The following is a 16965-nucleotide window of genomic DNA, read 5'->3' as shown; positions in this document are numbered from 1 at the left end:
ATCTTGGTGGTGCCAAGCAATAGGACAAGAGGCAATTGGCAGATACTGATGCACAGGAATTTCACCTGGATATGAGGAAGAACTTTTTTACGGTGCAGGTGACTGAGCACTGGAACAGATTGTCCTGAGACGTTGTGGAGTCTCCCTCACTGGAGATGTTCAAGAACCATCTGGACAAAAACCTGTGCCAGGTGCTCTAGGATGACCCTGCTTGAGCAGAAAGGTTGCCCCACATACCCCCCTGTGGTCCCTTCCAGATCCCGTGAATCTGTGGGGGTCCCTGGCAGTGCACCAGGCCCTCACAGAAGCTGTGGTTCCTCACACTGAAGCTGTACAGAGTTCCACACTGCTGTGCTGCAGATCTCGCTGCTGTGTCTGCACAGTGCCCATGGAGACTGCAGCCACCATGGCTGTGTTTCCCAAGCAGGGCAGCACAGGAACACCATGTGTCCCCTGCATCTCACTGTCCCCACCCTGTACTCCCCTAGTGCCTCTTCGAGCTTCTATCCAAGCCCTTCCCACTTGTTTCCACTCGTGCCAGGGTGCCTGGCACCACACCCCATGGGGCCCACCTCGAGGACCTGGTGAGACCCCATCTGGGTCCTGGTGAGACTCCATCTGGAGTACTGTGTCCAGCTCATGAAAGACCTGGAGCTGTTGGAACAAGTCCAGAAGAGCCACAAAGATGCTTAGAGGGATGAAGCACAAGTCCAGAAGAGCCACAAAGATGCTTAGAGGATGAAGCACAAAAAGATAATTTTGATTATTCAGCCTGGATAAGGGAAGGCTTCAGGGTGACCTCCTAGAAAGGTGGAAATGGACTTTTCACAAGAGTGTGTAGTGACAGGACAAGGAGGAATGGCCTCAAACTGAAAGAGAGATGGTTTAGATTAGATATTAGGAGTAAGTTCTTTGCTTGAGGGTGGTGCAGTACTGGCACAGTTGCCCCGGGAAGTTGTGGGTGCCCCATCCCTGTAAGTGTTCAATGCAGGATGGAGCTCTGAGCGCCTTGGTCCAGTGAAAGGTGTCCCTGCCCGTGACAGGACTAGATGATCTTTAAGGTCTCTTCCTACTCCAAGCACCCGATGATTCTATGATTCCCGACTCTTGCTCTTCACGGCGGTTCCAAAGGCGCTCTCCCCTACAGAGCAGGTGCCACGCTGCTGCCCAAACACGAGCGGTGTGTGATGGCCTCACCACTGAGCAGCCTGCGCGTTCCCACCAGCGGGCACGCAGGCGACCGGGCAGCGCCGCCCCCGGCTCTTGTCCAGGCGCTGCCGCGGGCCCCAGGCACACCCCCTGCCGCAGGCGGGTTCCGCTCCACGGCGGCACCGCCGCCCTCCGGCCAGGCCCCGGCGCTCGCCGCCCGGCAGAGCAGAGAGAGGAGGCGGTGCTGCCCTGCCCTCCCCGAGCGGCTCCGCTTCCGTCTCCGGTGCCGCCATTTCGCCGTGAGACAGCAGCGATCGGGCGGCCGCGATGCTGTCCACCGCGGGATGCGGGCCCTCCCGGCCCGAGACGGGCTGCGGGCTGGAGGCGCCCGTGCAGCACTACCGCTTCTCGCCGTACACCTTCAACGGAGGGTGAGGGCCCGGGCGGGACGGGGCACCCTCGGCCCGGGGCATGGGGCCCAGGGGACAGCGGCGCAGGGGCTGGGGCTCGCTTACTCCTTACTCGCCTTACTCCTGTTTCTCCTCGGTGCTCAGTGCGGGTTTATCTCCCCTCACGGTCTCCTCTTTGTAGGGAGAGAGCGGCAGCACAAGGAGCAGCTGGGCTCGGGCTTGCCTTGAGGCCTTGCAGCCTTTCAGGGTGTTCTTGCCTGTCCGTGTGGCTTTTGGAACACTCGGGCTCCCTAAACTTCGACTGGTCTTACAGTACGCATTTGTTGTTACCGGCAGGGTTGTTTCTTTATAGTGGCTTAGGAAACCCAGGTAATGGTCCTATTACTGAATCACAGAGTTGTTAGGGCTGGATGAGTTAGGAGATCACCCAGTCCAACCCCCCTGCTAAGGCAGGGTCACCTCGAGCAAGTGACACCAGAACACGTCCAGGTGGGTTTTGAATGTCTTCAGAGAGGGAGACTCCACGACTTCCCTGGGCAGCCTGTTCCAGTGCTCTGCCACCCTCAACGTTAAGAATTTCTTCCACTTGTTGAGGTGGAACTTCTTGTGTTGTAGTTTATGGCCTTTGCTGTATACCGTGCTGCTAGTAAACGTGTTACTGGGTTGGATGCTACCTTGCTGTAACTTTTAAAGGCTGGTGATGTTTTACGCACCTGAGTTGGTGGCATGATCTGGCCAGGTAGGTTTATTTTTTCTTATGATGGCTATTGCTTTTTAAAGGGCATCTTTGTTACTTAATGGTGGTACACCTGTGGTGATCACAATACTAGGTGATCACAATACTAGTTGTTAGGAAGTAATAACACCAGATTTTAAAAGTAACATTTATTTTAGTGTAGTGATACTGTTGCTCAGTACTTTGCTTGTATTAGAAGGATGAGTTATTATCAGGCATATAAAATACCTCATCCATTGGGTCTGGTTCTTGCCTGGTGTGGAGTCTCTGTTTTACCAAGTTTCCATACAGTTTAAATCTGAGTAGAGGGCCACATGTACATATTTTCTTCAGTCTGTCTATTGCCTTCTTCCCTTGGTGGTGAGTAGGGATGTGCATAGTGGGAAGCATAGCAAAGAGTGTAAGATACTTGACAAAACATGAGTCTGCGTGTAGAATTACTGTCTAGTTTGTTTCTGTGTTGTCTAAGAAGATGCTTGTGCTGAAGGTCATGATTTATCAATACTCTTTTTTTAAGAACTGTGCTGGCGATTGCTGGAGAAGACTTTTGTATCGTTGCCTCTGACACACGTCTGAGTGAAGGCTACTCCATTCACTCCCGGGACAGCCCAAAATGCTACAAGCTGTAAGTCCAGATCTGCAAGGATTCAAAAAGATGGAAAATCTTTTGTACTGCTGACTATGTCACCTGCCTCCTACTTTAAGCAGAATTCTTAGAAGAAAAAGCCCAGTAACAAAGTAGATTTTGGACTCATGGTGACCTTTGCTGTAATGCAAGATGTGATGTGATGTTCTAAATATAGCCAGATTTCTTGTTTCATGCTCTTGAAGTTAAGAGAGAACAGAACATTTTTCGCATGATACAAACCTTAACATGGAGTTTTTTGGCTGGATAATCAGAAGAATTTTTAACTTAACTGTAGCTAAACTTAATCCTATGATAACTCATTCTGCTTCATCAGGAGATCTGGCTATGGTACACAAGTGTGCCCACTGCTGCCAGTTGTACTGTATCTCTCTGGTTAATTACCTGGCAATTTAGAGGGGTTTGTTTCAGGGGAGGTAAACCTATGAGTTGTTCCATAATTGAACTTTCTATGTTCATTTTAGGCTTAGTTTGACTCACCTGGGTAGAATCTCCTTAGTTTACAGCTACATTATACTTACGTTCATTTTACTGCAGCAGGTGCTTGTCTTATAGGCTGTCATCAACTACATAAACTTTTTTTTTTTATCAGGGTTATTGTTTCTTTTTCTGAATTGATGACATGAAATCAAAATAACTTGGTTTCTCCTGTCTAACTTGTTACTGCTATATGTTTGACTTTGATACTGTCCAGATGGAGATTAGTAGGATACATACTGCACATGGTGGCTTTGTGTAATTCTAGTGACAGGCTGAGAGAAGATTTTGTTTTAAGATGTTTTCTGAATGACTACTTTGGGTTGGTCAGTGTGTGTTAATGTTTCTAGACTCTTTTCTATTTCCTAGAATTAAAATTTCAAGTGTGTGTTTCCATGGTTAGTATTCATAAAACATTTCAAAACTGAGCAGAGAGCCAAGCTTCTGTAGTGCATCTGCAGCCACATAACTTCTGTTTGTGCTGACAGAAGCCACCAAAGCCATAAATGTCACATAACCATTGTACAAGCTTAATGCAGCCCTCTGGAAAAAAACTGAAAATACATTTGGTGTTTTCATAATAACCTACTGCATAAGAAATTACTGTAGTTCGTGCTAAGTCTAAAATTGCAACAAAATGTTATGTTTTTCAGAACAGAACAAACTGTCATTGGATGCACTGGGTTCCATGGAGACTGCCTTACCCTTACTAAAATTATTGAAGCCAGATTGAAGGTAACTACGAATCTTACTGCATTTAGAAACTTAGATTCTTAATATTATATTTGAGACCAATAATATGACATGTTTTAACTATAACTTCTGCTGTTTTTTTCCAAGTGTTTGTATCATAACTGTTTTGCTAGTGAAAGATCTGGCAGGGAAAATTGGTGATGTGTTCTCATTAAGTGTGACACCACAAATTTATAGAGTGGAAGAGCTGGAAAGGATATTGTAAATGAGGCAACACCTACTAATTACACAAATTTAGAGATATGTTAATCTTTGGCTTGTAAAGAGGCTTTACCTTTTAGACCAGCATGTTTTCACTAATTGTGCTGGTTAATAATTTTGCTTAGTGTCAGATTCTTCTGTATTGAGGTTACAGAAAATGTAATTCTGGTTGAATGTCAGCTTTAGTGTTTGACTTTCTTCTTGGATGTGCTCTACCACTGGCAGATGTACAAGCATTCCAACAACAAGACCATGACTACAGGGGCTATTGCAGCAATGCTGTCTACAATCCTGTACTCTCGACGTTTCTTTCCCTACTATGTTTACAATATAATTGGTGGACTTGATGAAGAAGGTAAGACTTCAAACAGAAAAAGGAAAAAGAGAGGCTGCATTTCTGTGGATGGATAGCTGTTCCTTTACATCTGAGGTGTACTGATTGAATAACAAAGTTTGTGTTGCTATTCCCAACACCCACCTTTTAGCCATTATGGTACTTACACAGATTGAATACAGTGTATCTGGCTCATTTCCTAGTTTTTGTTATTCACTTGATTTTCCATTTCTGAAGGTCTAAAAGCTATGTTATAATTATTTGATCACAAATAAAATCTCTAAAGTGAAATAATTAATACTTTAGACTGGAAAATTTTACAGCGGTTTTGCTGGATTTTTAAATTGCGTCTTTACAGTAGATGTCACCAGTAAAATTGTGTATGTTTCACTCAAACCTGTGAGTGTGGTAAAGACTATTTAATATGAAGACTTACTCCAGAGACAGGTTTTCTACAAAGTTATTTCAAAACATTAACTAACCTCTAATGAAAATCATGACTTCTACACAGAAGCTGTAGTTTAATGTACAGCTCTTCCAGAACTTACTGGGTTGCTGTCCAGTGATTTGGTTGAGTAGTGTTGTCTGGCTTTGAGATGGAGCTCAGAGGTGGTCTTGTTTGGATAATTTTAGCCATTCCATGCAGTTTGTTTTTACCAGTAAGTTATACTGCTTTCCCAGTCTTGCTAAGACATGTCTATGATTTGTGGGATCTGGCAGGGGATTAGTCTGCCCTGCATAATGGTAAATCTCAGATTATAAGGGTGTTGTAGCAGCTGATAAGAATCAGTGTGCAGGTTTGCTTGCAAGAACTAAATTAGGGTCCAGCAAGATTGATTGTTGATTTGGCTGGCTTTCTCAGGGCTGTTCAGCTCCTGTGCTCTGCTGCCAAGGGCACTGGCCAGTTGATTGAATTGGGTGCAGCCTGTCTGCACAGAAGGGCTGGGCTTGGCCAGCTGCTGCATTCTGACTGGCATGTTCTCATCAAACGCTGATGCTTCAGGGCTACAGTGTGTCTGTGCCTCTGATGTTGGTGCAAGCCAGTAAACTTTGCACCACCTGGTCTGGCTTCAGAGGGAAGTGTGCAAGAGACCAGAGCATCATCCCTGGTTCTGGGAGTTTGATGCAGAGGCATCCAGGTGTGCTTTCTGGAGGTAATTCAAGAAATGTATCATTCAGGAACGATCTCAGCTGCTTGTGTTAGCCTTGGAACCCCTGGGGCTCTTTGTGCAGCACTACACTCTAGCTCATTTTTCTGCTTTGATTACTCTGCATCAACACTTTTTCTGTGGTAAGTAGTGTGGGAAACATTTGTTGAAGCATGATTGCGGCTTAAATAAAGAAAATAACATTGGCTATTGTACCAGGCTGCAGCCATAGTGAGTCTTCTGTAAAAAGCATCATCTGAACATACTCAGTTCAGATGTTTGGTAAAGGTTTACTGGCATCTGCAATGTTCCAAATACTACTTATCCAGAGAGCTGGTTTTGTTGAAGATGCTTGTCAGTACTGGGCAGCTTTCTGAATTACATATTAATTCTTCTTTTTTTTTTCTTCAGGAAAAGGAGCAGTTTATAGCTTTGATCCAGTGGGCTCCTATGAGAGAGGTACTTTTAAAGCAGGTGGATCAGCAAGTGCAATGTTGCAGCCTTTGCTGGATAACCAGGTAAAATAGCTTGTTGGCTTTTGTTTTGTTGTGGTTTTTGCTTTATTTCAGTAAAGATTTGTGACATTCAAATTAATGTAGCTTTACTTCTGGAGAATATTACTTTTGAGAGAAGTTTTAAATCTATTACCCAGGTAGGACCTGGTAATCCATACATTTATAAATTATGTGGCTTTACTTTCTTAAGAGAAATCAAAGTTTTGCTTTGGGATCTGTTGAGGTTTTTAATACATTATTTGTATTTGCAGTGCCTGTTTAAAGGCAGAAGTGTTTTAATTGGGGAGTTATGTTTATCCTAGAAGTTGTTTGGAGGGTTTTTTTTCTGGGTTTTGGGAGTTTTTTCCTGGCTGATAACATAAATATGCCTGTTACTTAGTATGAAATAATATCAAATTAAGAAGATAGAATTAATACATACATTTTATCATTTAACATAGCCTTGTTTAAGTCTTCAGTTTTGTACAACTCAGATACCATTTTTAGTAAGAGTGTTCTTACGTAAAACTGCTGGAAACTTATTCAGCTAAATCTGTCTGAAATACTTGAATAATATTTTCATATTTAGCTGAAGCTGTTAATAATTGAATGGGAGAAATACCAAAGCGTGTTTTACTCATTTTAAATTTTTGACATTGGTGTTGGTATTTAGTCACTTGAACTTGATGCCATCACAGCTTTTGTGCTTAGAAAAGCAGTAAGCATTCTTGATTCTTACCAGATGAGAAAGGAATAGAATATTTCCTTTTTTTTTTTAACTTTATTAACTGAAGGAAATATATTCTGCAAAAAACAAGTTGTCATAAATAATTTTTTATTGCTTATGGGTTTCAGGCAAAACATGGGACTCTTCTCCTTTTCCTGTTCTGATGGCTAAGTTGATGCTTATATTTATGAGCTAACTTAACGCTGTTTGGTAGGACCAGATATGCTCCAGTATAGACTTAGTTTTGAAGTCTAGGTATCTCAGGGAATATTTGCTTTTAAGAAATGTTCCTAACTACAAGTGACCAGAGAAAAAAAGACTCACGTGCAGTTCTGGTACTGCCAAAGTTGTGAGAAGTTTATGAAGAATTAGATCAGATCCAGATGTTCATTGTGATCTTGTACATCGTGAATGAGCAGGAGGAGCTATGCTGGCTGTATATTGGATCTGCTTCTAGGTAATTTTTCTAAGACTATGTATTGGCAAAGCTCTCAACTGTAAACTGTTTGGAGGAATACTTTGGAGGAATACTTCAGCTTTGGGGTTTTTAAAATAGATGGGTCATTTCTTCTTTTTAATTCATCTAAATCTGTTTTTTCTAGTGCAGAGACTGAATCAGTTTTCATAGATGGATAAAATACACTTTTATCTTTTCATAGATTGGCTTCAAGAACATGCAAAATGTGGAGCATGTACCTCTGACCCTGGAAAAGGCTTTGCAGCTGGTTAAGGATGTCTTCATTTCTGCTGCTGAGAGAGATGTATACACTGGGGATGCACTAAAGATTTGCATTGTCACAAAAGATGGAATTAAAGAGCAAACCATCCAGTTACGAAAAGACTAATTCAGTTCATGTGTAAGCAAGTTATGTGTGATGTACAATTTACCTGTGTTATGAGGACATTTGTCCAATTAAAATTTTTTCAAGAAGTTCAACAACTGTGGTGCTGTCTTTGTTAGAAGTTGTGTTTTTTTAGAAACCAGAGCAGTTCACGGTGAGGAAGCAGCTTAAATCTACAAGTCTGTTTCCTTAATCTAATCTTAATCTATCAATCAGGCTAATTCTAGTGGAAGTTTAATCCCCTTCTCACAATCCCATATGCTGAACTATGGGAGGGTATTAAAATTTAGTCTGTGAGCCTAAATTTTAATACCCTCCCATAGTTCAGCATATTCTGATAATCCTTTCAGTTCAGTCTTGATTTAGTGAGTAAAGCATTTGCTCTGTTCATAGCTTGCTTTTTTCGTGTCTTCTTTATTTCTCTTGACATGCTGTCAGCTGACATTATTTCTCTGATGTGCTGTCCTGACATTTGACTTTGTTTATTTGCAAAGACTGTATTGGTCATCTGAAACCAGTATCACTGTGTTAGAGGGGAGAATGTTAAATGGAATCTTTCAGAGTTTAGTCCTGGACTCTGCGTCTGGGCTCACCTCTGCATGTTTCTGTTAGGTTAATGCCCAGAATTTGAAGCATTGTCCCCTTGTGGCTACTGATGGAAAATAACTTAGAATGGAGATTCCTGAGTGCCTTTTTAATGCCTGGGTCCTTTGTTAGGCCTGTTGCTTGAGAAATTGCATCAAAATTTGGGAAATTGATGTGCTGTATCGCAGTCCTGGATATTGGCTTCAGTATTGGGACCTTTAGAAAAAGAGAGCTGCATCGTCAAGGGCAAGATAGTTTTCTCTTGCCCAAGAGTCCTTTCACAGTCTTTAGCTCTTTAAAAAAGGACATATAAAATATCTCGTTGCTTCAGGTGGCACACTAGTTCCTTAAAAAGAACAATTTTTCTGACATGCTTGACCCTATGGTAACATTGTTATCTCTTGTTTGGATGTGACTGGCTGATTTCAGAGCAGCATTTGGGTGCAGTGCTTTATTCCTGGCTCTGGCTGGTCTTGACCAGAGATGGCTGTCCCAGGCTTTGTAGACAGTTTCAATAGTGGGTAACATTTTGAACATCAGTAATCGAACAACCAGTGCTGTTAAACTGGACTCTGGCTGTGTTCAGGAAATCCACCAGCTCTCCGAGGTGTTTGTGAAGGCGCTTGGCCGCTGGGTGCCAGTGTTGGGCCGGGTAAGGAGGGAACAGCTCCTTCCCGGGTGCTTGGGCTGTAAGAAAGGCATGCAGCATCTCAGTCTGAGTAACGCTGTGGCTGAAGTCACTTGGGCACACAAGCCAGAACTTCCAGATACGTTCAGGTGTCTTAAAGGGATGTTTAACATTTTCAAAAGTCATCTTAGCTGGACAAGGTTGATTGTATAAATGACTGTAGCTGTATGCTGTCTGTACTGAGCAAATGGCACACAATGCAATAATTCTAAGAACAGAAAGCCTGTGCCTATTTAAAATAAAAATCAGCAATACTGAATTAAATACCTGCTCTGTTACATCTGTAAAGCTAAATTAAAGCAGCTTAAATTCACCTCTCTTTGATACCAGATTTATGTTGAATTGCTCAAAGCATTTCACAATAGGCTGTTGGGTTTTTATGCAAAATTGTTGAAATCTACTGAATCTAAACTAAATAGTGTTTCAGTTGCAAAGAAAAGCAGGAGAGGGTAACAAATTTACATGCTTGCCTTTTGGACAGGTCTGTTTGCAATATATAAGGTCTAAACAGTGAAGAGCAACAAACAAGGGGAACGATCTAATTTCTATGTGAACTAATTCAATGTTCTTACAGGATGCCAGACATGTAGGAGAGTTGCAATGATTTAACTGAAAAGTTTTGATAAATTTGGCTGCTCTTATATTTAAGGGTATATTTTACATCCAAAATAAATGCCTGTTGACAGATTTTAGTAATTACTGGCTTTAGTTTGATGTGGCTAGTCTTGCCTCTGTAAGTTCTTTCAGTAGAAACACAAGGTAATTAGAATTTTCAGGTGTAATTTGCAGTCTCAGAAGAGATATAAGAGCAGGTACCTGTTTCGACTCCGTGCCATCCTGTTGGTGCACTTGCACCAATGTGAGATGGCCATTTTGTCTCCTTTTCAGATTTCCCTGCAGAGTACATCTAGCTGAATAACCAGCAGGAAAGGAAGCGGTTTCACAGGCCCATTGGACTGAAAATACCAAGTTTCTTTCACCAAAGAATGTAGCACTGTATCCACTCCCTTTGTGGATGGGTTTTGCTACCAGTGAGATGGGGAGGATTGTTTCCCTCATTTTTAACTTTGCAGTTATGCCCTGCCCTGATGCCATCACTGCTTGTGCTCTGAGTGAAGAGTTGCAGGAGTGACTGGAGATGTGTGAGTAAAAAGTATTCACAGGCTCTTCAGCTAGAGGTTACTTGCTTATTAGTATTAAAACACCCCAAATATCAGATGTATATTATGGATGAAAGGCTTTTTTTTTTTTTAATCCACCGTGTTCCCTAACTTGGTTTCTGAAGATTATCATCACCTCAGGATGAAAGGTGGGAAGGAGAGCTGCCCAGCTGTCTGCAGCTCTCCTTAGTTCCATGCCTGTACTTCCCAGATGTAAATCAGCTTAGTATTCATCTAGCACTGTGTCTGCCATATACATTAACAGTTTATGAAGGCATTTTGAGCCTTACTTGGTTACAGAACTGTCTAGGCAGGCTACAGAGGTGCAGCTAGGCAAAACAATTGTAACAATGCCACTTAGACATGCTAGAAGCAAAGGGCTGGGTTTGGCAGATCTGCTTGGACGGGGATTAGACATCTTTAATACAATTTCATGTAAAAGAAAGGAGAGAGAGCAAAAATGTTCATCTTGAAACCTTCTATTAATTTTAAATGTATGTACCTTTCGAGAGAGGGTGCGCTGCAGGATTGGAATGGCCTTGGAGTGATCACTGTCAGCTCTGAGGGTGTACAAGGAGAGAGAGCAGGAGCAGGCAGCTCCACTTCACCTGCAGCAGTACTAAGGGCCGCCCTAAGGTGGCAATAGCTGCTTGCTCTCGCAGGTCTCGGCACAATTCCCGCGGGGCGGGTGGAAATAGCCATACACGCTTCCCAGTGTCCCGCTGTAATGCGCTTTGGGATACTGTTTGTTGAGGAGATGGGAGGCTTTATTTTGACCTCAGCCGAATGGCTGTGTACCTTTGCTTGTGTAAAGGACTGTACAAGGTCATAACCAGTCTTAAAATCTAGTTTTGTAAAGCAAAGTCTTCTTCACTATTTTTGGATGTGTTTTCAGCAATATTGTTTATGCATCAAATCCATTTTAAGTACTGAAGAGGGGGCCTGTTACTATGGAAAGTGAAAGTGCTTCACAGGACATAAATATTGCATATATCCTTCTAAAAGCTTAGTTCACTATATCAGTCAAGGATAAGTTTAATTTTCTTTTAACTAAAAGCAAGACTTTATTGAGGCTAAATCATAAGATGTTGTTATATAATCCAAATACCAAACTTTCTCACTCTAGGGTGACATTTTTCCTTTTACACTGAGATACACGTGTAACACTACATATGCCTTGGAGTGATGGGAGCCAGGACCAGGCTGCTGACCAGAGAAAACCATTTAAATGGAAATTAAAAAATACTATATGAAGTACAGTAGTTTGAAGTGGTCCTACTGCATCTTACTCCTTTATATTCTTAAGTATTTATTAACTTCGGGGACAAAGTTGTAATTTTCCACATTTGATAAACCTTTTTTGATACACTGTAATCATACATCCTAGAAAGCTGCTTGGGCAATTTCTTTCTGTATATTTAGCAATCAATTCAGGATTTTACAAACCTAAACTTGGGGAAAGGTGGCAGAAGCAAGTGGGGACTGATTAAAGCAGCATTCACGTGAATCCAAGCAGATAAAAGTAGTTCTGCTTCTCTCCAGTCTAGTTGAAGATAGTTTTTAGGAGTATAAAGTAACTGCTGCCTTATTCAGGGTTCCTTATGGAAAGTCAGGAATTAGCTTTTGAGTAGAAGGAGTTTGGAAATGACAGCTTTCAAATTCCTCTTTTCTCTTTCTTTCAGCCTTTGCTTTTGTTTAGTGTGAATGTCCTTTGCTTTTAGGCCATTTGGGGCAGTCGTAAACCAGACAATAAGGCACATGGGCCTGAAGTTAACTAAGATTTGTCTCCAGATCTCTCTTCTCAAGCCAAATTCCTTCTGAGAAGGGGTTTTGTCTGTATGAGTGCAACAGAGTGAGACCAGTTTTATATTCTTTCAACACTAATATGTAGTTAGTTTAATTGTATGGACCATTTTCTGTGTACTTCCTTTTCCAAGCAATTTCAACAAAGTATTCATAATTACAAAAACATGGTTTAGCAGAAAAAACAAACAAAAAATCCTGAGTATCTTTCCTGTTAAGCTGTTCTTGGCCCCTTTCCTAACAGTTGCTGGCAAAGTTCAACTTCACTGTTCATTTCAGAGGCTCAAGTGGGGGTAGGGATGGACTTCACTGCAGCCTACAATAATTAATATTCTTTGGCACAAGATACAAATTAAAGGGCTACTGGCAAGAGAGTAGTCACGGTACCAGAAATTTAACCAGTCCTTTGTACTTAAGCTCAAAGAACCATAAAAGGAAAGTTAAAAAATAGGATTCCCTTTTGTGCTGAGGAAAAGGAACAAGGTGTTGAAGCTTGTGGTGTTACATAGATAATTCATGGTTGAGGTAAACTGCTATTGACTTTCCTAAGATTTGACTTCTCTGAAGCATAGCTATTTATGTTGCTTAGCTTTCTGCAGCTACACAGGTTTGGTGAACTGCTTGATGGTTCTGCTAGAAGTCACCAATGTGCTGATTCACCTAGGTGCCCAGCCAGGTGTGGGTATGTGACACCCATGGTGCCTGGCCCACTGAGGTGGCTTAGCTGAACAGGATTGCAGCCCCTCTGGACCAATGCTCTGTTTAACCAGGCTTTGTGGAACTGGCTGTGATGAACTTGGGGGGGATGATTGAGCTGGTCATTGCTCTTTCAAGGCTATGCTCCCACCCTGGAGCCAATGGATGGCACAGCTGAGCACCTCCTCCCCATCCTGGGCAGCTGATGGAGGCATAACCAGCTGGAGCTACCTGGCAGGAGAGAGATGCTGTAGAATGCCTTGGAAGTTGGTCCCCTACCAGGAGTGCATATTCAAACATCCCAGTAGGAAACACACTTCTGTTCGTAGCTCGCTTATGCAGCCTCTGCAGAGAACCTCGTGCACTGAGATACCAGAAAGTCAAGAGTCCTGATGTGCCCCCCATGCACAACAAAAACTATGAACTGAGGTGGAGGCTTTTTTCAGGGTTTATGTAAGTGACCATTCTGGAGAAAGCTGCATTCCAGTGTCACTGCCTTGTGCTTGATTTGAACTTTTCTTGACATGTACCCTGAATGCAGAACAGTTAACACAATCTCCACTTAGTCCCACAGCAAACAAACATTTTGGTGCGGCTGGTATGTGTTTGCTAGTTGCAGACAAGCCGATCTCATTAGAACTGCATTTACAACTTTTGCCAAGCGTTTTGAAACTGGTTGACATGCACAACAGCTGCCTGAGCTGGAATGGCATGCCATTCCCTGCCTTCATCTTATTAGCACAGGGGATGGCTTGATTAATGACAATTAGATGGGATTTTTAAAAATTAAAGATAATTTGTCTTTGGAATGCGATGTGTTTTAATTCTCTGATTTAAAATAAGTCACAAAGTCGAGGGTTTTATGGCTTTTCTCAAAAGCCAAGAGAAGTGCTTACCCAGAGCTAACCTGCACCATTTGAAGTGAAAACATTTTAAAGGGTGATGCAAAGTGTTTTCAGCTGGTACGTAGCTCGATTCCTCCTCGTTTCTCCAGGCTCTCAGTGCAGAGCTGTTGAGCTTACAGCCTTGAATAGAGAGACTCTTGATTCAGTGCAGGCTGTTACATCCAAACCACTCAATGGATTTTGTTTGGCTCTACAGCCTTTAAAGTCAGTGGCTGTGGTGCCCTTCACCTCTGTTAAGATACTTCTCTGTCAAAGGGACACTCTCCATCAAACACAGTGAAACACCAAACAGACAAGATGCTCTTCTCTGAAGAGCTGGGAAGTTACAGTGGCCAAAGCAGTATCTATATGCTGGCATTCACATGCCTAATTTGACCCACAAAGTTCCTGACAAACATTTAACAGAGGTTCTGGTGGTTTAGTTTAAGCCCAGTGCTTAGTTTAAGCCCAGTGTTAGCAGAAAAGCTACACTGATATTCATTCTCTGCACAAACCTAGAGCTCTGAACTCTAATTCATGCTCTCAGATAAATTTAACTGATGCCAGAAGTCATCATTGCAATTTAAATTTAAAAAGGACAATTAATCAGATTCCTGAAGTAAGTGAGGTCCTTTTGACTAGTTGGCTCAGATTAAAAATAAAATAAAAAAATAGACTTCTCATAAGAGAATGCACTTGCAGTGTTTTAACTAATATTTTGACCTGCACAGGTGGAGGGTTGTTTTCATGAAAGTTTCCATTCAAAGCCAAAATGCATTTTGGAACTACTCCAAGAATTTAGTTTCTATCAGAGGCTACACAAATCTGCCCTCTTCTTGCACCATTTCCTCCTCACCCTCTTGCCAACAAAAGAACATCCAACAGGCCAAGCTATCCAACAGCATGGATGGCCCTTGAGTGTCCCATTTGAGATCTCAGTAGTCTTGGCTCTGAACTGGACATTAAAAGTCAGCTGTTTGTTGATTTTAAGTGAATTCCTCCAGTTAGTCTCACTACAGAGAAGGTGAAGTCAGAGATGGTCTGATACATTCAAGATTTATCTTAGGAGCTGTGGGATGAATTAATGAGAGACACAGTTTTCCATCCACATCCCAAAACCCACGTGCAAGCGCTTGGTCAGCCAGTGTGGCTCCAGCTACAGTGTTGGACTACAGGACTGCTGCCTTGTAAATGCCAATTGTAAGTTTTAATGAGACAAACCAATTAGATGGCTTGACAGACCATCACAACAGTGACGCAACCGCGCTCAGCCCCCATTACAGGAGCAGCAGAATTTCAAAGAACTGCTATTAAAGAAAAGTCACAGAACAGCTCGCACACAGCCCTGCAAACAACAACATCACCCACAGGCTGTGGAGCAAGGGGAAGGGCGCTGAGCGTAAAGCAGAAACAACTGAAAGGAATTAATCCAAATACTGATTTTTCCCTTTCTAACACTCAGAATGGGCACAGGTGCCATCTATGAAATACCACTGTATTATTGGTCCAACAGAGCCTACAGAGAGGTATAGCATGGCCTTTGCAAAAATGCACATATATAAAATCACTTGTGCCAGGCAGTGCATTACACTGTCCTATAGATACCAACTGATACACAGGGCTCTATTCACTGATCCAACTACACCCACAAGGCATTTCCTTCCTGAAAGCCAGAGGAAATTTTTATCACTCCACACCCCGACTTGCAGGTGTGATCCATGCAGAGGATTTGGGATATGGATTTCAGAATTTTGTGTCTTCATCCTCCCTTGGGTAGCAGTTCATATATATTCATATACCTGCTGTCCCTCCTGGTTTGAGCTAGGAGTCTGGCCATCCCCACAGCTTGCTACAGGCAAGGTCTCACTTGTTTTCAGCATGTTGAGCACAACACCTTCAATGTCACTAGGACACAATCCAATCCATGGAGTGTTTGGGTGATGCTCCCAAGATAAAATTTTCTTTGCAGAGTGTGCATTGAGCGGTTCTCAGTGGTTACAATCCTCTTCTGCTGACGCTGAAAGAGACATCAGAGGAGGTCCCACAGGCATGGCAAAGTCCTGCTTGTCAAACCAGAGAGCATTTTACAAATCTCTTCTTTCCAAATGAGCCACTTAGCCTTATTTTTAAATATGTGTCGAGGAGGATCCAAGACTAACAGAGTAATGAAAGTTGCTAGCTCCAAAATTCACTGTGGCTTGTCAAAGTTATTTCCCCCAAATTAAAGACCCATAAACACACCCCTCTTGGACTGCATGACACACAGATCATAAAAGCAAATCTCAAGACCTGAGCTGGTGCTGAGAGGACACTTTGTGCCTGTTACTCATGAGAGTGAAGGGGACCCCCGTGATGCTGTTGTACACTGAGAGGATTGAGGGGCAGGGGCACATGTACTGTGTGGAACATCTGTTCTGCCCCATATATGCTGTCCAAGTCTCTCTTCCCAGCCTACTGCTAGTCATTATTCAAAGAGTTATTACACAGAGCCACCTCCTTTGCCATCAACTCTGACTGAGCCCTGTATCAGTAAGCTCTTGGTAGGAAGCATCCACCAAGGACTGTGGCACCATGCTGTGGTTTCTGTCTCAGATCCGGTAACCATAACAGAGCTGGAGCTGCAACACAGGCCACCACAGGCTGAAAACTCTCTGCCTGCTTTTCATGTTAGTATAAATCACTTGACACCATGTGAAGTACTTCTGCCAGCTCTTGACAGCCTCTCAGTAAGATCCAACAGACCACAACATGTCAGAGTGGGAATTTTGCCTTAACAAGTCCAAACGGAGCTACCCCAAGCCTTGTGAGCAAAGAGCAACCTTTAGCGTGTCTATATTTGTTTCTGTGGGGTAAAATATTCCGTTAAGCAGCAGGCCATTAACACATAACTAGGTAGTTTTCAATAAATTGGTACCCAGCTACCATGGCAGTAAAGACATCCCAGTGCCTGGTAGCATCACTGAAGCTAAAGGATGTGCCATTCCTGGCCACCACAGAGTCATAGCTCTGGAGATTCTGATGTGCACAGCAACTAATGATGTGCTTCAGAGAGAGGGAAGACAAGGCAGAGCAACCTGGCACAGAGTAGAAAAGCTGCTCTGCAAACAGCGAGCTCACCGTAGGTGCAAAAGGCTGGCAGGGTGGGAGATACACACCCTGGAGCTGCTCTCATGGCCTTTGTCCCAGCCCCAGAGAAAGGGGTGTTCCTTGTGAGTGCATCCTCTATGCACGT

The 16965-nt window shown here is 42.8% G+C and overlaps 1 protein-coding gene across 1 annotated transcript; it reads left to right on the top strand.

Annotated features, from left to right (window-relative positions):
- The first annotated feature begins 1412 nt into the window (after window positions 1-1412).
- Window positions 1413-8015, top strand: PSMB1 (proteasome 20S subunit beta 1). The gene is made up of 6 exons (XM_071431357.1): window positions 1413-1580; window positions 2813-2920; window positions 4072-4153; window positions 4598-4727; window positions 6266-6372; window positions 7735-8015. Exons 1-6 carry the CDS (start codon window positions 1477-1479, stop codon window positions 7918-7920), a joined length of 717 nt encoding a protein of 238 aa, XP_071287458.1. The 5' UTR covers window positions 1413-1476; the 3' UTR covers window positions 7921-8015.
- Window positions 8016-16965: the final 8950 nt, after the last annotated feature.

The sequence above is a fragment of the Agelaius tricolor genome, unplaced genomic scaffold (genome assembly GCF_023055355.1).
Source record: "Agelaius tricolor isolate 1412-34295 unplaced genomic scaffold, bAgeTri1.0.p SCAF_1, whole genome shotgun sequence".
Lineage (NCBI taxonomy): Eukaryota > Metazoa > Chordata > Aves > Passeriformes > Icteridae > Agelaius > Agelaius tricolor.
Note: the sequence above shows the minus strand (reverse complement) of the source record. Positions and strands in the feature narration are given on the sequence as shown.

Bases quoted from the DNA above. Each gene is read 5' to 3' on its own strand.
- PSMB1 (XM_071431357.1), top strand. From the start codon at position 1,477: ATGCTGTCCACCGCGGGATGCGGGCCCTCCCGGCCCGAGACGGGCTGC. The intron at 2,921-4,071 runs GTAAGTCCAGAT...TATGTTTTTCAG, and splicing joins AGCCCAAAATGCTACAAGCT to AACAGAACAAACTGTCATTG. The intron at 4,728-6,265 runs GTAAGACTTCAA...TTTTTTCTTCAG, and splicing joins TGGTGGACTTGATGAAGAAG to GAAAAGGAGCAGTTTATAGC.